The sequence below is a fragment of the Pteropus alecto genome, unplaced genomic scaffold (genome assembly GCF_000325575.1).
Source record: "Pteropus alecto unplaced genomic scaffold, ASM32557v1 scaffold37, whole genome shotgun sequence".
NCBI lineage: Eukaryota > Metazoa > Chordata > Mammalia > Chiroptera > Pteropodidae > Pteropus > Pteropus alecto.
Genome location: NW_006440605.1, coordinates 261,783 through 280,929, shown reverse-complemented (window position 1 = coordinate 280,929; position 19,147 = coordinate 261,783). Strand labels below are relative to the sequence as shown.

Here is a 19,147-nt window from a genome sequence, read left to right as displayed (position 1 = left end):
GTCCATTGGACATGTACAGAAAACATGCCTGTGCTTAAGAGGATGGTTTGGCGAAAAGCATACAGTTGTATGAATGAATCTCCATACCTAAAGGAATAAACTGAGATTTACTTTTTTCCCCACTTTGAGCTTTATTCATCGCTTCTTTTATGCTGACTCTGGGAACAAATAGTTGAAAGTGTAATGAGGAATCAGGATTGCTCATAAATTCACTGCTTAGAGGGACTGGTAGCAGTTGGATTATTTTTCTCTTAAAATGTATTTCTTTTCTATGTGTGTTTTTAGAATTGTAAGAAATAGCCTTAATTGTAATATCAGCTATGTTTAATGGCCAGCTGCTATTTGATAGACCAATGCACGTGAAAATGGTAAGTTAATAGGATCTCTTTCTCCAAAATATACTCAAGTCCAGGAAAAACATAGGATTTAAAAAAAAATTTTTTTTTATTTATGCCTACAGCACCTGGTCTTCCTAGATGGTCTCCCATCCAAGTACTAACCAGGCCCGACCCTGCTTAGCTTCCAAGATCAGACATCGGGCTTGTTCAGGGTGGCATGGCCGTAGACCATGGACTGTGTGGCTCCACTGGGGTGCGAACACAGGACCTCTGTGTGTAAAGCATATGTGCTAACCGCTACACTATGGAACCGTGTCCAAAACGTGGGATTTTTAAGAGCGTACACATTGCTATTATTCATGGATAAGTCTGAGAGTGCAGTATGTTGAGCAAGAGCAAATTTATGACAAGTAACTTTTTGCTCATGCAGCTCTTGCTTCCGATATATTTTTCTTTGTATGGTTGGCTGATTGGCATGGTCAGGAGGTCAGTTGAGTATCCTGCTTGAGCAAGTGATCAGTTTCAAAGAATAGTTATGAGTTTCCAATTTTCAATATGTTTAGTTAGCATTTTATCTGTTGTGAACCTAATTAAGTGTGGTTCAGACAGCCTTTCAAATTCTGCTGAAGCACTTCTGTATAAACAGTAGCCCTGCTGTGGCTGTACCAAAGATAATAATAGTTAATATAAGTATTACTGGGACGTGCTGAGGGCAATCCAGTTAGCACTCACAGGAAGAAAATAGAACGATAAAGGAATTTTTTAGTTACTTGAAATATTGTTTTTAAATAAATAATTGCTTCACCTGACTTAAAAGTCAAAAAGCATGAAAAAGACAGTGTGAAACTCTTGCTCTTGCATCATGCCCAGGCTCCATCCCTACCCAACAGTGGACACATCAGTGTATATTTTAATCCTTCCCACCCACTTCACACAAAAAATAGCAAGAACTCTCCCACATTTCTTTTGATACTTGCTTGGTATTCCATGGTGAGAGTGTATTATAATATATAAGACCAGTCTTTTGTTGGGAATTGTTCCATCTTTTCTACTGCTGTCAGGAATACTGAGATTTATTCACTTTCTCTTTCAGGATGAGAGGGCTTTACCAAAGGGAGATTTTTTCCCTCCTGAGCGTCCACAACAACTTCCTCGTAAGTGTCTCAATTATTACAGCTGAGATTTTGAATTCATTATACTAACCAGAAAACTACAATTACCCTTGAACCTGTGCCATGGTATTCTGCAGTTTTCTTGACTGTTCCTAAGGAAAAGGTTCAAAAAGTACCCCCTGCCCATAGATTTTTCAGGGTGAAAAATGAGTGTAGAGATTACCACAATTAGTAAGAATTGTTAGGATTACCTTGTAGTGAGGCAGGCTGGGCATTTTGAAAGTGTCCTGGGGAAGGAAGAACCGAGAACTGCAAAGGGAATTAAAGTTAGGCTGTACTTAGATCCAGAAGAGATTGGTAATCACCATATGGCCTAGCAGTTCCACTCCCAGATGCACTCCGAGAAAATTAAAAACTGGCATTCATATAGAAACTCAGGATAGTCATAGCAACATGATTTCAGCTGATGAGTGGATAAATACAGTGTGGTAATTCCATACAATGGAATATTACTCAGCTGTGAAAAGGAATGAAGTACTGATGCATGTTACAGTGTGGATGAGCCTTCATTCCATCTATAGGAAACATCCAGAACAGGTGAATCTGTAGACAGAAAGTAGTTGCCAGGGGCTGGGGAGAGGGGTAAGTGGAGAGTGACTTCTAATGGGGATGGGGTTTCTTTTGGGGATGACGAAAATGTTCTGGAATTAGATGGTTGCATAACTCCGCATATACTAAAAATCACTTAGCTGTATACTTTAAGTGGGTGAATCTTATGGTTTGTGAAGTACAGCAATCAAAATTTTTATTAAGGGTTATTTGTAATATCCAGGTGAAAATCTGTTCTGCAACAGAGAAGGCTAGCTGATTGGTCACCACGTAGATGGAAACAGTGCATATTAGTGAAGTGTCCTAGGCACTTCATCTGACAATCCCATATGGGTGAGCTGAGCCTGAGCATAGACAACAGTGGGCGTGAGGGCCTGGTGGGAGTGAGAGGAAATCAGCAGTGCAGGCTGGTGCAGGCTGGGCCAGCCTGGGCCAGCCTGGGCCAGCCTGTAGAAAGGGGGTGGGAGTGGAGCTGGGGCTTCTTTATTCTGCTGGAGAGGACTTCTCATCAGTTGAGGCAGTTGGGGTGGGGCTGTTTGGAGGGCTAGCCAGTGCCTCTGGTCTGGAACAGTGACTTAATAAGTCTTGGGCCCAGCTTTCAGACCAGAAAACTAACTCTCGAGTGCTTTTGCAGTTTAGGATTTATAGAAGCATAAAAGAGACAGATTTTGAGGGGAAGGTAAGTGGCTTCAAGAATAGAAGATGGCTTATCTGTTGCGAGTTAACATTATTTAGGGAAGTACCACATTTCCTTGTCTAAGCAGTGTGATCACTCACATTGATCATTCAGGTTCAGAGTGGTGGCTCTTGTTGACTTTCTTGCCTGTAGGAAGAGAGAGGCGGGTGAGGGCTGCTTGGTAACCTTGGTGGCATACACTGGACCCCAGGGAACCCATTATCCATGGTTTTTGGTCTCCAAGCACATTTCAGAGGGTTGACTTGAAAGTCTTCAGTGCTTTGGGGAGCAGAAACTTTGGTGATCTCTTGCTGCTGTATCTATGCAATTTAAAAATGGAGAGATGTTAATCAGATTAAATACCTGGAAATTGCTCTCAGGATTTTTTAAGAACTTTTTTCCCATTTAAAAACATCTCTGCCTGATCTTAGTTGAAGCCTCAGACCATGGTCACCCAGAGTGTTGCAAGTGTCTCAACACTATCTCAAGCTTTGTTGGATATTTTGAGACCTTTTTGTATTCTTGCATCCCTATTTATTTGTTTGTGGAATATGGAGTTGAGGGTGGGTTGGGTATCCATCCCAGATTTAGGAAGCTTTCTAGGTAGAAGATAGGTTCTGTGAATCTACTAGCTTCACTGTTAATAAAACTGCCTGCAGCAGAGCCAAAACAGTATATGTCCAGTGTGTTAGTAGGCTAGTTTATAACATTGTTTTTTCACCAGAAAAGTCCTTTGGGCCAGCAGATTGGGAGGTAAGGGTGAACATATTTGTGTTGCTTGCTACCTGAGGTCTTGAATTGCTTTTTTTGATCAAACATCTCTCAGTTCATGATTTAGGGAAACAAATAGATACTCACAGTTTTTATTGTGTGGGTTGTTCATAGTTCTCTAACTTTCAAGTGAATAGATTTATAGTTGCCGTTGATTTATACATATCACAAACTCCAATCTGTAATTGTATATAAAGGGTTATGCCTTGAAAGAGAGCTCTCACATGTACCATTGTTGAGTTATGAATTGGATCCTCGGTTTGTAGGTGGAGGTAGGTGGGTGGGAATGGAGTGTGATAGCTATTCTATTATTGAGAATTTATTCTAAATAAGTGGAATCTATACTTCTGACTTTTTCTTTTCCTTTCAGATGGACTTGGTGGTATTGGCATGGGGTTAGGACCAGGAGGACAGCCTATTGATGCCAATCACCTGAATAAAGGCATTGGGATGGGAAACATAGGACCCGCAGGTGAGGATTACAGTGTACCTCAATTGGGCATTTCTGGGGAAGTTAAAAATTACTATAATTATATAATAATTAAAATTATTGGGATAATTGGAATCAGATAGTTCAGATGGAATAAAGATTTGATTGGGAAGAAATTCCCTCCTTATTAATCTCTGATTCATTTTGATAAAGGCAGTTTTTTGTATTTTTCCTGAGTTGAATCCTTTGTTTTCTAAAACCATTATACCTTTGCATTTTATCCTTGCATGACCTTCTGAGCTGAGCTAGTTTAGCCATTCCATAAAAGTCAAGCCAGAGAGTTGGTCTTGCTCAAGGTCACACTATCAGTTAGTGACAGAGACTGTAGGTTGCCTGAACATGGGACCACAGTCTGTTACCCAGACGCCTTTGGACTCAGGGCTGGTGTTGACATGGCATCTAGAGGTAGGGGCATTGATGGATGCAAAAAGGTATGGAAGGAGCCTCATTGCATGACAGCATAGCTGTCGTAGGCCACAGGACAAGTGATGCTCAGTATTGTCTTTGTTCAAGAAGACAAACAGCTAATGAATGAAAGCTTTAACATGTAGAATAAACTTTGCTGTTTAGCATTTTCATTTCTGTGCAGTGAAGCTTTTTTTTTTTTATTAAATATTTCATTTTCATGACTTTAGACTTTAGTCTTTCTTGAAATTCTTTGAATTGCAACATGGATGCTCTTCTGCCCTACTACTATAAGTCTATCTCTCATTTGAAACTCTGGGGCTGACCTCAACGTCCTGGGCCATCACCTCAAATGGCTCTACCAATCTGACCACCACACCTATCCTGCCTGACATCTAAGGAAAGGCTGGGGTTGGGGGAGGGAAGCCTCAGGATTTTTGGGAACTGCTTTTTACTTAGAGAATTCTACCTTTCAAAGGGATTTTAAAATTTATTTCTGTTCCCTAAAATGAGCTTTTTTTTTTTTTTTAAAGTGAATACTTCCTAGTCTGTACCTTATAATTATATTTCGTAATTAAAACTGTCTTCCTTGGTAATTTAATAAAACTGTGTGGACCTTAAAGAATTTCGAATCACATGGTCATTACTAAGGGCTTAAATAGCTTTCTCGGAATGTGATAGTTCTGCCGTTGAAATGGTAGAGCCCTTCCTTTTTTTTTTCTTGACAATTAAAATATGTAATCGGATATTTTTTGTTCATTTGCTGGTTTGGAATTTCTTGTGTTTAAGTTCAAACGTTGTTGCTTTGACATAATTTTAGTTTGCATTGACTTTTTCTTTTTAAGGAATGGGAATGGAAGGCATAGGATTTGGAATAAATAAAATGGGAGGTAAGAAATTTAAAATGAAGTACAATTGTAAGCACTTTTAGGTACAGTTTTCTCTTTCTTCCTCTTTCTCTCAAGCCCTGCATGAAATTCTCACTTTGGTTTCCAAAAAGTTTGTCTCGAAATTACTTCCACCTATCAGTCCTTCCACTGGGTGTCTTGGCTTTTGATTCTGGCTTTCTCACTAACTAGCTCTGTGACCTTGGGCAAATCACTCCATCTCTCTGGGCCTCTCTTTGCTTATCTATTCATGGAGGTGGTTGGGTCAGATCAGCATCTCGAGGATGCTGATTTTTAAGCAAGAGCACTAGCATTTTTTCCCCTTAAGTCCTCAAACTTGGTAAGTTTCTGGCAGGAAATAGAATATGCCCCAGGGGAAACTTGTGAAAACAGTATACTTTTCTTGATCAGTCTAAGCAGTCTTCTTAGGATGGTGCTGAAATGCGAATTTTCTTTCAGGCATGGAGGGACCCTTTGGTGGTGGTATGGAAAACATGGGTCGTTTTGGATCTGGGATGAACATGGGCAGAATAAACGGTAAGACTAGTGTTGCCTTCCTGCTTACACTTTGCTGGCTGTTGGGTCTCTAGTGACCTTTAGGCAGCAGACACATTTTTAATAAACGATTCTCCCTTTACACTTTTCTAAAGAATCAAATGTCTTTGAATTGCCCTAAACATTAGTAGAATCTTAAGTTTACATTTCATAAGCTAGACTTGATAATAGATAGGTAGGTGTTCATTCTCTTGTTCTCTAAACTCTTGAGATGTCCTGTTTGCCAACCATCCCCAATAATTGTTCAATAAAATTTTAAAGCTTTCTTACTGTCTCCAGCACTACCAAGTATCATGTAGATATCTGTGATTATATTTTACACACTTTATAATGGTCTCCAAGTATAAAGGATTAGTTTCTTTGGAGTTTTCGATGAAGTTCTTGTCTCCCCTGGAATGCTGGACTGATGAGTTCTTGATCATCTGCTGATGACTCTGGAGTTGTGAGCAGAGGCATCGATTTAGCATTTATATAATGCAAGTTTTCATGTCCTAATCATTCAAGTCTTATAGCCCTTTCAACCTCTTAACAGAAAAACAATGATAATAATAATAATAACAACAATGTGTTACTTCATTTAGCCCTTGCAAGAACCACATGATGTGTAGGTACTGTTATCCCCCATTTCATCAGAAACAGGCCCAGAGAGTGACTTGCTTAAGGTCACATGGCTAATAATGGTGGGATACGGGCCCAGGCTGTCTAGCTCCAGAGCCTGGCTCTTAATACACTGTGATTCTGCCTTTAAGAATTGCCTCTAGCACTAGTGTCAGTCCCCCCTTCCCAGGAAGGCTGTTGAGTGTGCCCTGAGAAACCTGCAGTCTTTCTGCAGTTTTTTGGGTTTGGTGGGCTCTTCGATCCCACCTGTGGAAATATTATATACATACACTTCCTGGAATGGGAAGTCATTAAGGATTCGGGTTTAAACCTTTCATTGCTGGTCTATAGTAATGAATAATATGAGGATAGTATAGTGCAAGCAAGCACCTTACCAGGATAGACATCAGCTGTCAACTGGAAAGAGAGATTCCTGATGAATAAACTATTCTTCTTCATGGGATGACTTGTTGTAGATGATGGGAGGATGTAGGAAGGTCCTCACCGTGAGTAAGGAATGAAGGGACAAAGGTTTGTGTTGCCAGTGTGCTCTCAGGTTTGCCTGTGGCTTGTGTGCAGGGGATTTTTAATAAGTGAGAGTTGGAGAAACCTGGCTTGATACAGTTTTTACTCAGAACAGATGAGTCATTAGAAAGGAGATTTGGATTGTTGCAATTTAGAAGTAGAAGGCAGCCGGGTAGGGCTATGCTGAGCCATGTGGACAAAGTCTGTGGTGACCTGGCAACTGGAATGCAGCAGTTATGGTTCTGAGCCTGATGATTAAAGGTTCAAAGTGCTGATTCTTGTGGAGAGTCACAGTGGAGATGTGTTCTTAGATGTTCTGAGATAAACATACTCAAGAGTCCTCCATTCTCTATGGTAGAGAACAGGGACTTCTTACACTTGAGCTGTGAGCCGAGATTTGCGTGGAATCAGCTCTAGAGCCCCCTTGGGTGCTGGGTCTAAGGAAAGTTTTAATCACTGGAAAAAAATTGACAAAGATGTTTTACATTTAATGTTTAGTTGATGACTGTAACACATCTATTATGGTCACAGATGCTGACAACATTAGACCGTGACATTAATGAGATTCTCAAGGCCAATCAGTCAACCAGTAGAGGTCAGATCTTGATAGAATGGATGTAAAATATATTTAATTAAATGATTATCACATATCAAATAATGACATGTTTGACAGTGAAAATTCTCTCCCTTTTTTTTTTTTTTTCCTTTTGAAGGAATTCACACAGGTTTCCTAAACTCTAGGGCCTGTGGACAGTTGGGAATATGAGTTCTGAGGCCTTTGCCAATGCATTAATGCCTGCATATGACTTCGTTATCTGAAGAGGGGTGGGTGCTGCCTTCTTCATGGGCTCATGATGCAGATTAAAGGAGTGCATCAGAGCTCTGCTCATTACAGTGCCACTCTGGCATCTCTGTTCTGCCCACCAGACACAGACTCACACAAGTTACCTGTATTTCCAGCAAATAGCATGCCACCATCCTATGGGATTCAGTTGGGTCGATTCAAACTATGAATGTAAAGTCCACCCTTGCCAGCACCTGCTGCATTTTCCTATTAATTCATGATGTTAGCCTGTTTCTACATCTCCGACAGACTTGTTTACTTCATTGAAGTAAAGATCTTTGTCCATTATATAGCATCTGTTTACCTGATATTTCTAAGGAGCAAGATTAATAAACTAGATTTTTCAAGGACCTCTCAATATGGGAAGGAGACAAAGTGTGATATGCATTTTAAGTCTTGTTTTAGCTGAATATATAAGGAGAAAAGTAGCCAGTGATAGGAGTCATGAAAGGCTTTTTCAAGCAAGTGACATCTGTGGCAGGGCTTTTTCCCACAGAAACCAAGATCTTTGTTTTTAAAAGACATCATAAAAATAATAAATACTCTTGCTGTCAGCATAGAAAAAACTAACAAAGTTACCCAAACTGCACTATGCAGATGGAACCACTCCAGTTGTCAGAGAGCAGTGGTGTTACAAGAGAACATATTTCTGTTTTTGAATGGCTGTGCTTATGTAGTAGAGCATGGGCTTTTGAATTGAATTTAGGTTCCAACCTTTGCCCGGCCCCTACCGGATATGTGACCTTGTTCAGGTTAAGAAGTCATTTGAGCCTCAGTTTCTTTGTAAAGGTGTCGTGGAGGTAGAGGATAAAATAGGCGTGTGGGATGGTTGTGAGGATTCCGTGACATAAGAGTACGCATAAAACCCTTGGCAGGGCAGGGCAGGGCAGGGCAGGGCATATGGGAAGTGCCCCAGAAATAGTACCAGGCTCTCCTGCAGCCTTTGAGTCAACATGCACTGCAGACCTTCTGCGCCAGTTACTGCGGTAGCAGGTACTTGGTGTGCCCATTGTGTGGCTATAATGGAAGTTGTAAGTTGGTCCTTTTTAATGGACTAAAGGTAGGTTGTTTTCAGGGATTCACTTGAGGTGACTTCCTTTTTTTTTAAGGAATAAAGGATGAATGTTGGTTTCCTATAGAAAAACTAAATGTGCTGATTTGGTGGTGGCTGTTGTGTATATAGTTTTCTTTTGTTAATGTCTGAAATATAATGGTATTCCTGGAAAGGCCTAGGGTAATGTTTTTTTCCACAGAGATGGAGCGTGGCATGGGTGGAGGATTTGAGAGAGACTTTGCCAGAAAGGAGATGGGAATGTCTCGAAGCTTTGGAGAGCCCCTTGGCAGAGGAATGGGTAAGAAGGCCCCATGGGCCCCATGCGGGCAGGGTCTGTCCCTTCACCGCCCGGGTGCAGGCTCACCCTGGTGTTGGGGGTTCTTTCTGAGGCAAAGTCTGCTGGTTTTCCTTAGGCTTTTAAAAAATTGTATGTTTTCTAGACCTAGGTAAAAATTTTTGGTCCTTGGAATTTTTTATTGATATCCATAGCATCACTTTTCTTTTAGTCTGTTTTCAGATGGCTTCTTTTTCCACATTGGTATAAGGTGTTTGCTGGCTGTGGGAATAGAAACTACTGCATTTATATATCACTGGCTCTCCAGTCCTGGTAGAGATTGTCAAGGCCCTGCCAAGTGGGGATGTAAGTCTTAGTCTAGAGTGTTGTTCCAGTCAACAAGGATGGCGTGGTGTGCTTGCTGATGGCTTTGAAAGAGAAAACCCTTTTTTCAGTTTTAAATTGCAAAGCAGTTTCTTCTTTAGTTTTACATGGGCATCTTCCTGTTTTAGGTTTTTCTGAGACTCAGTCAGCTTAATTCTCCTTCATTAGTGTGTTGAAGGAGAGTGTTCCTGGGATCAGACGTTTCTCTCAGAGGCAGTGTAGAATATAGATCTCCCCCCTGCTCCACCCCACCATCTTCACCTGCTTCTCATCCTGTGCAGATAAGAGGCTGCTAAGTTAGGGCCTCAGAGCGCTCAGCCTCTGTCTTTGTGGGACACCTTGGGCTAGGTGTGAAGATTTTAAGCTTTTTGTGTTTAGTTTCTATGAACTGAGCTGTATTTTTAGAATTTACGAAGGCCTTAGGAAGAGTTGTTATTCAGCTCATCAGTGAGACAAGATTCTTAATTCTGCCTTATCTCTAGGACCCCTGTCTTTGTGTTGTTTCTGCTTCCCTCAGAGTAGACACTGTTAGCGTTGGAGATTTTTGTTTCACTTTGTCCTTGACTTCAGTTAGGTAAATTGAATGACTTCCTTGCATCTTTTTTTCCCTGTATTTGCTTGGTATAACTATAGCTTTTTTCTAGTTTGTTCCAGAGCTTTAGAATTGGGAGCAGATTGATAATCTGTATGTGACTAGGTCAGTTAAAAGTTTCTTATTGCCATGAGTGGCTTTGTCTGTGTGTCTTGGAATGGTAGAACATTTAAAAAATATTTTCAAAATTTATTGTCATTCAGTGGCAAATACTAATTTATATTCGTAAGATACCAGTGGTAAGAGCAAAACGGCAAATTACTTTGCTCCCATGGGCACTTTTTCCACTCTGAGCCCTTAATCCTTTGCCACTCTGGTACCTCTCACCTCTGCTGATGAAGCCATTGGCCTTGTCCCAGTTCCTGCAGTGGCACAGTGGATCTGGAGCAGTGACTTCGTGTGGCAACAGGAAACTCGTCCTGACCCGGATAAAAGCATAATCTGCAGGCCTTGCTCTCCTGCTACTTTGGCACCTTCACTCTGGTTGAGACTGTCGTCTGTCCTGAAGCTTCCCAAAGTGACCGGGGGAAAAGCAAGGGGCTTTGTTATAGAATTCTTTCTTGTGACTTGTCATCAGACCCAAGTTAGTTAAAATGTCTTTGTACCAAATAGCATATTTGTCAGGTTTTTAGACTAGTTACCTGGATTGGTTTTCCAGATTCAGTTCTTGATCTTATTTTTTGTGTTGTTTACTTGACAGTTGGATCATTTTGGTGCTACTGCCTGTATTGCCTTCCTACTCAGTGTCCTTTCTCTCCTGTCAAGGCAGTAGATCTTTGCACTTCTTTGTGCAAACAACTATACTTGCTGTTACAGGGCTATAGATAGATATATGGTCCTTGACCTTGAAGGATGTGGTGCGGCTGACAAGATGATGTTGAGAATGGCTCAAGTCAGCACTAGAGGTCAGTATCTTGAAGTAGCTTAGTAAGGGAGCTGCTGGAGGTGTCGGTTCCCTGGCTCTCAGCAGCTATTTGAGCACTGCGCAAAGATGATTATTTTCTGTGTTCACATTTGAAAAAGCGCTGCCCTAGATGGCTCTGAGCAAGACATGTGGTTTAAGCTGGATGGGCTGGTGTCTTTGAGGGTTCATTCAGCAAAAATAGAGGGTGTGCTGGCAGACACACAGGGCTGACAGCATCAGGTACAGAGGCCTGCAGGTGAGGGTCTTCCAGGATGGGAAGAATGGGTTCAAATTGGGAGTCAGAGCAGGGAGGCCTTTGAATGCCTATGTAAAGAACTTGGCCTTTCTCTTCAAATCAGTGATGAAGTGATTGTGAAGGCCTTTGCCAGCAGTGGTTTGATCTAAGCTATGTTTCAAGAAAGCAAGACTTGGTCTGGACCTGCTGAGCCAGGGTCCTAGCGTCACGGAAGAATAAGCCCTATACTAGTTTGCAGGCTGGAAGTCTGTTGTGTTTCTTGGTGTACTTACCTCTTTCCTTTAGCAGGTAGGTGTAGTAGTAGTAGAAACTGCTGTGGAGGTATAGGATTCAATCTCTTTGTGGTCATGGTGTTAATATAAGATGTGTCCTGTGACTATTGCCTATGTTGCTTGAGTGCAGCTCAGGCCCAGGTTGGGTGAGTACAAGTTTCTTCATAATGAAAGACTAAGAAGAAACTTTGAAGCTATTTGGATGAACCATTGGCAAGCATGCAATAGTGTTTTCTGTTTTGGACAGCTGAGTGTGTTGGGTTTTTTATTATTCTGAGGCTTTGTCTGTCACTTAGTCACCTTCACACCCAGCTCCTTCTAGGCAGGGCTGGTTGGGCTCAGCTTGCTGAACTCCTTCCATTCATGGCTTGTGAACTAGGTCATATTTCTAGCATTGCATGCAGTTGCTGCTGGTTTGCAGGGTTTTGGCTGAAGTATAGCTACAGCTTTAGTTTGCTAAAGGTTTGCAGTGAGGTATTGTTTGGATCTGGGAGGATGTGCGCAGGCTGTGAGTACTGAGGGTCTGGACCAGCTTTAGAAAAACTCTGCCACTGGCCTTGTTCTTCCTTTAACTCTCCACATTCAATTCATGGGTGAACACTGGCTCCTAGCTCTGCTGGGCGCATTCCCACATGGCCCTACCAACTGGGCCTCAGACTGTGGAGCTGCATGGGCTCCTCGCATCGTGACCCATCATCACGGACTCTACAGTTTTTCAGTAAAACGATCTTGTCTATGTGTGTATTTCTGAACCCCCTTCCCCCTTTCCTTTTTAAATTTCTAATTAGTGGTATTCCTACTCTGGAATCTGTAATAAACAAATTTCTATTACCATAGAGAAATTTGGCTAATTTTTTTTTCTTCCTGATTTCCTTAGAAATCCTAAGTAATGCACTGAAGAGAGGAGAGATCATTGCAAAGCAGGGAGGAGGTAGGAAACGCTTAGTTTTGCTGTTTTGATTTTTAGACTAGGCTATTACTGGGGATAGTAGAGTGCAGTAGTGAAAAGCGTGGGCTCTAAAATAGACTGCCTGGGGTGGGAACCAGCTTCTGCCTAGCTGCGTGACGTTTGGCAAGTTACTGAACCTCTTTGTTTTTATACTCTAAAATGGGGATATAATAGTACCTACCTCATAAGGCTGTTGTGAAGAGTACATGAATTAATGCCCATATAAAAGAGTACTTAAGTGCTTTGTAAGCTATGTTAGTCATTGTCATTTAGTATAATGTGTCCATGTAATTTTTTTTGGTGGGGGGGGTTCTTGTTTTCGGTACTATAAAATTATAAATTTCTAAAAGTAAATATTTTACCTGATTGTAAAAATGTGCCACCTAATACATAACAGATGCTTATTAAAATATAAGCCTATACTCATAAAAACTCAGAAAATTATGTAGTAAGTAAATATCTGAAATCTTACTGCCCAGTGATGAATGCTATAAACATTTTGGAATGTATCCTTCCATTAATACATTTTTTTAATTGGGTATTTAAAACTAAATGTAATTTTTTCAGGCCATTTTGTCCTCATGACTCTGAGTGTCTTGGCATTTCCTTGGTGACTCCACTTGCTCTTTCTGTGGTGGGCTGATTCTAGGCATGGGCATCGTTTCTTCCTAGTTCTTTGCTGCCGTTGGCATCTGGGGAGATCAGCCTCGTTTCTGATGCTCTTAGGCATGCAACCTCCCCTCTCGAGTTCTCTTAATTACCTTTTTTATAGTTTCTGAGAAATTTCTGCTCTGAAAGTCTAATATTCTTAAAGTGGTACTTACATTTTGCCACTTGGTGTGCTATTATTCACTAAGGAAATACATCCAGAGAAGGGGAGTAACTCTAGCCAGGTCACAATATTAGTCAGTCAGAGAAGCAGTTAATAGAAACTGCTGAGTTTTTTCTTCTTAAATTAACATCTTGGACTGGAGTGTGGGCTCAACTGTCCATTTTCAGAGGCTGGTTGTGGTGGTGGTGGTGGTGGTGGTGTTGGTGAAGCTTGAGTTGAGGGGGCCCCTTGGGCTCCGCATGTGGAAAAGTAGTGGGCGGTGGCCTTGGTGGTAGCGCCATACTCTCGTTGTCTGGAGTTGCAAGCATCATGGGGTCACTGTTCACTGCTCACCTGCCAGCATATATTCAACTGAACTGTGGCAATGAGGGATGGATCCTAGTTCTCTTCCAGAGTCTACTCTGATGCCATCGACTTTTTTTCCTCCAAAGTCAGCAAAGTTACACACACAAGTCGGTTGGCGGTTTCCCTGGAAGTGGCTGGCTGTGTTGATCTATATACAGAGGGTCTATCTGGTGTTGGTGTTTGTGTTTTCTTTTTTTTAATTATATGGCTGTATAAAAGTTTCTCTGCTTTGGAGATACTAAGGAAATGGAGTAAGACTGGCCACCAGCAGCCATCTTAGAGGGATGAGCTATGAGAGGATTAAGGCGAGTGATTTTGAATTGTCACCATGTAATCCATTATACCTGGTGACCTTCCAAGGGTGAGATTTCCTAGCCTCTCCTTTGAGAGCATTTCTCAGTCTGGTGGCGGGAAAACTATAGAGTTCTCGGGAATTGACAGCCATGGCTCATAAAATTTGTCACAATTCCTAGCACTTTGGAATTAACATGGAGAACATTGTTGACACAGGACCGCCAGGGTTGGGTTTTCCCTTTTAAAAGTTTTATTATGGAAATTTCAGCTGTGGCACAGAAATAGGAAGAATGATGTACTCACTGTCTAGCTTTAACAGTTGTCAACATTTGAGGGATGTCTAACAAGAAATCGTGGGACTTAGTTTCTGAATCGTAGTTGAGCTTGTGAAGTGCCTAGGCCTCTGCACCCAGGTCATCCTCCTGGTACAAGTCCTGATATTTGCTTGTGTTTTGTGTCCCTGTTTCAGGTGGAGGCGGAGGCAGTGTCCCTGGGATTGAGAGGATGGGCCCCGGCATTGACCGCATTGGGGGTGCCGGCATGGAGCGCATGGGCGCAGGCCTGGGCCATGGCATGGATCGTGTGGGCTCTGAGATCGAGCGCATGGGCCTGGTCATGGACCGCATGGGCTCCGTCGAGCGCATGGGCTCCGGCATCGAGCGCATGGGCCCACTGGGCCTAGACCACATGGCCTCCAGCATCGAGCGCATGGGCCAGACCATGGAGCGCATCGGGTCTGGCGTGGAGCGCATGGGTGCCGGGATGGGCTTTGGCCTTGAGCGCATGGCCGCGCCCATCGACCGTGTGGGCCAGACCATTGAGCGCATGGGCTCTGGTGTAGAGCGTATGGGCCCTGCCATCGAGCGCATGGGCCTGAGCATGGAGCGCATGGTGCCCGCAGGCATGGGGGCTGGCCTGGAGCGCATGGGCCCCGTGATGGATCGCATGGCCACCGGCCTGGAGCGCATGGGCGCCAACAACCTGGAGCGAATGGGCCTGGAGCGCGTGGGCGCCAACAGTCTCGAGCGCATGGGCCTGGAGCGCATGGGTGCCAACAGCCTGGAGCGCATGGGTCCCGCCATGGGCCCGGCCCTGGGCGCTGGCATTGAGCGCATGGGCCTGGCCATGGGTGGCGGTGGCGGTGCCAGCTTTGACCGCGCCATCGAGATGGAGCGTGGCAACTTTGGAGGAAGCTTCGCAGGTTCCTTTGGTGGAGCTGGAGGCCATGCTCCTGGGGTGGCCAGGAAGGCCTGCCAGATATTTGTGAGAAATGTAAGTGGCTTTTCAGGAACCTCTCAGTGGTATGCACAAAGGGAGGAGGGAGGTAGGAAGTCAGGTGGCACGTCATGTTGAAGTCAGAGATGATGCCCTCTGAAAGGAAGCTGAGTAGCATGCAAGGCCACCTTGCCACTGTCCCCAAAGATTGATGGTAGGATGCAGAGGGAATGTGAGAGCTTGTGACATTCCATGCAGCAAGAATAGTGGGTTGTGTGAACCCATTGGGCTTCTCTGACTACTAGATACATAGCTTAAGAACTCTAGTTTTCTTATCTCTTGGCTTGAAGAGCCACTAAACCTTAGCATGACAGTTCTGAGTAAAAAATGGCTGTATCTGAATTATCTGTACCAGTTCGACCACCTTTAGCTACTATTCAGTGGCTCTGTGGGCTGAACCACAGGCAACTGCGTTTTGCTTTCTCTGGATGTTGCTCCCATGGACAGATAAAGCCACAAGGCAGTGAACTTGGTGTGCTAGTTTAGAACCACATTCCAGGCAGACTTGTTTTGTTCTCTGTCGGTCGTCTCAGTTTGAAGGTCAGCCAATTTCTGTGTGTAATAAGTCCTTCAAGTCACTATCAGAGACAATGGTGATGTTTATACATTAGGGTTTTGTTGAATCACTTACCAGTCTATTTTTTTTAAATCTCAGCTCCCCTTTGATTTTACATGGAAGATGCTAAAGGACAAATTCAACGAATGTGGTAAGTGAGAAAAGCTGTCTACGTGTTTCCATATGTTGTGGCTTCAGAAATCTTAGCCTGTTGGTGATGTGTTTGAGTCGTGCAGTGAAGCTTCCATCTTTGTCTTCACAGCCACTTTCCATGACACTAGAAGACTGATGGGACTTGCCATTTTTCTGCCTATTTAAATATTCAAGCAGGTTGTTGAGTTTCCTTTTATGTGTCAGACACTTTTCCTTTGTGTTCTAATTTCATCCTTATCTTTTTTCTCCTTTTACAGTTTTTGAAAGGAGGTAGCGTTGTCCCCATTTTAGAGATGAGTCAGGCAAAGTCAGTTCCTAGGGTCACATGGCTAAGTGAGAAACCTAAATAAAATGAATACAACTGAGACAAGGTCACTTTTCATCACAGCACCCTTGGGTCATGCCTCAAAGAGCGCTTGCCCAGCAGGTCCTGTGGGTGAGGCTTTGCAAGTTCTGGGCCTGCGGTAGCTTTTGTGTTGATGAGGCTGAGGGTGTCTGATTGTGGTTTTCTGGCACACCAGGCATCCATTCTGGAAAGCTCATTTTGTGGCTTAATGGAAGTTAAGTTGTGTGCGGGTGGACCCCCTCACCCTCACCCCCACCACTTCTGTCAAGTGGGAGGGTCTGCATGGCTTGCTGGATCATGGCTTCCTCAGAAATGTTCTCATTTCCTATTTTAGTAGTGGCTCAGATTTCACTGTGATTGCTGCTTCTCCTGATTCTGCTCTCAGTTCACCTGTTGAGCTATAGCCTGCGTTCTTGCCCTCTGTCCCCATTCCTTAGTTTCTGCATTGTAGTAGATAGTCAGAAAAGTCGGATTGGAGCATGCAGCTCTCCGTGCCTCAGATGCCTGGAGGTGCCCCTAGGCTGACAAGAGAAAGTCCAAACTCATAAGCCCCTGTAGGACTTAGTCCCTCCTGTTTCGTCTCCCTCCTGTCTCTGAACCCTGAGTTGCTAGTGTTGTTCTCCAGAAGCCCCAGAAGTGCTCTTTTGAGAGCTGTTGTCAGCAAGTCTTGATCTGGTGAACTTAAGCTATTTCAGAACTTCCCCATGAGAAGCCCTCCGGGATGTTGACCCTCCCTCAGAGTTAATGACTAGACTCGTGGGCTGCTAGCATTGGCTGCATTGTCCGGTCCTTGGCAGTCAGTGAAGTGGAGCCCTGTGTTTCTAGGACTCTTCTCCTGTGCACTTGTTTCCATGGCACTTGACACATACATGGATGCTTAATTGGTGCTTGAATGAATATGTGAAACCCACTTGCTAATTATTACATAGCTTATATTGGACAGTGCAGAAGTGCCCATTGTACTGGTCGTGACCTTGTAAAAGCGGCAGTGTGGTGTATTGAAAATGAAGCCTCTAAAATCTGAATATAAAGTTGGCTTCATGTGTGCCCCCCACTTTTGAAAAAAAACTCTTGACTATAAAGGCATACATTTGAAGCTGCCAGGAAGGCTTATCATGGGGCCTGTCAGATTGTTGTCCCAATGGCAGAAGAATGGCAATGGGGCTGAGGGCTGTCGTAGCTGGGTCCCGGCCGCTGTGTTCTGAGCGTTCATGTGCCAGGCCCAGGGGCCACTCTCCCTTTTGACTCTCCAACCGAAATTCAACAGGTGATCTGGACTGAGTGGAGCCCAGACTGAGGCTAAGCTCTGGTTTGCCTGATGAGTTGTGGTCTCTTCTTCCCTCCCTGTGCCCAGGCCACGTGCTGTATGCCGACATCAAGATGGAGAATGGGAAGTCCAAGGGGTGCGGTGTGGTTAAGTTTGAGTCTCCAGAGGTGGCTGAGAGAGCCTGCCGGATGATGAATGGGATGAAGCTGAGTGGCCGAGAGATTGATGTTCGAATCGATAGAAATGCTTAAGCAGTTGCCTTTTTTAAACATCGATACCAGACCTCTGAATTTGTATTTTTTCTTGTTAACCATTTTAATTTGTTGGCTGGATGTATAAAGATGTTTAAAAAATTCGGTTGCTTTTTGGGGTAATTTGAATTACTTTTTTAATGACTGGGGTTCCATTTGACTGTTTGCATTGAGATTGCAATGTGCGCAATTTTTTTTGTAGTTGTGGCATCTTGTTGACATCGAATATGACTTTGATAATAAATACCAGTTCCTGAAAGCTGCCTGCTTTTGTGTGTGTGTGTGTGTGCGTGCACGCGCTCATTGTTGGGCCATTACTCGAGGTTTGGATTTACTCAATCTTTTCTCTACCTTTGGAGCTGTGACCACCAGGGATCTCATCTCCTTTCTTGCTGGTTGGTCAACCCTGCCATGTTAGGAAAACTCATTATGAAAACTGAATCTTGAGTGGATTTTAATGCTCTTTTGCTGGTAATGGAGTACTGGGCTGTCAGCTGTCACAAAAGCTGTCCTGTCTCCCTCCTGTGTAATTTCTGTGAGAGGTGCAGACACTGCATCAGGCTCATTTGCAGTTCAGCTTTTGTTTTGGTCCGCTCCAAGTGCTATAACAATAATACCATTAAGCCGGGTGGTTTATAAACAACAGAAATTGATTTCTCACAGTTCTGGAGCCTAGAAAGTCCAAGATCAAGATGCAGATTCAGTGCCCTGGGTCGTAGACAGTGCTGTCTGGCTGTAAGCTCACTTGGTGGGAATGACCCTAATTCCATTCTCAGGGCTCTGCCCTTATGACCTAATCACCTCTCAAATTGAGCATTAGGTTTTCAATATAGGAATTTTGGCAGGGGGATACAAATATTCAGTCCATAGCAGCATTGCTTTGCTAAAACAGACCCAGCAAGATGTGGGTTTCTAACCGTATTTAGTCCTTTAAAGGTTCAGGCTGAACTGGTTCCCTGGGCTCTATGAAAACTGGGTCACTCCCCCACCACCACCACCAATATGTGACCTCATACATAGGTCCACTTAAGCTAGACAGCTGTTTGCAGCCTGTAGGGAGCAACAGCTGCTGCTTTGTTCTGTCTGCATGTGGAAGGTTGCAGAATGGGACGTGTCTTGCCCATCTCCCTCTCCACTGTGGCCAACAGCTGACGGGGGTCCAATCAAGGGACTCCCACTTTGAAGTCTAGCAAGGTATCAGTTCCCTTGCTACCTTCTCCTTGCCACACTTCTCTTTCCTGGCCTTTATCCTTCAGGAGTGAGTCCATGAAGGAGGGGGTTGACCCCATAGGTCCCTGAGTGTTTGATCATGGCTCCACTGTGTGTGCCAGTCA

At 43.5% G+C, this 19,147-nt stretch overlaps 1 protein-coding gene and 1 pseudogene across 11 annotated transcripts in view; one reads left to right on the top strand and one right to left on the bottom strand.

Annotated features, from left to right (window-relative positions):
- HNRNPM (heterogeneous nuclear ribonucleoprotein M) overlaps window positions 1-18,076 on the top strand; it is a 38,200-nt gene extending 20,124 nt beyond the window's left edge. For 3 of the 11 annotated variants that reach the window (XM_025050548.1, XM_006917208.3, XM_025050547.1), the window contains 9 exons: window positions 1,432-1,492; window positions 3,877-3,978; window positions 5,247-5,291; window positions 5,748-5,825; window positions 9,063-9,161; window positions 12,423-12,476; window positions 14,435-15,237; window positions 15,896-15,947; window positions 17,650-18,076. In XM_025050548.1, the coding sequence (XP_024906316.1) occupies window positions 1,432-1,492; window positions 3,877-3,978; window positions 5,247-5,291; window positions 5,748-5,825; window positions 9,063-9,161; window positions 12,423-12,476; window positions 14,435-15,237; window positions 15,896-15,947; window positions 17,650-17,813 (1,458 nt within the window). In that variant the 3' untranslated portion in view covers window positions 17,814-18,076. Of the gene's footprint in view, window positions 1-318; window positions 369-1,431; window positions 1,493-3,876; window positions 3,979-5,246; window positions 5,292-5,747; window positions 5,826-9,062; window positions 9,162-12,422; window positions 12,477-14,434; window positions 15,238-15,895; window positions 15,948-17,649 lie in introns of all 11 variants that reach the window. The other 8 variants (XM_006917206.2, XM_006917204.2, XM_015593475.2 and 5 more) reach the window with 7 other exon arrangements.
- Window positions 452-567, bottom strand: LOC112484182 (annotated as a pseudogene).
- Window positions 18,077-19,147: the final 1,071 nt, after the last annotated feature.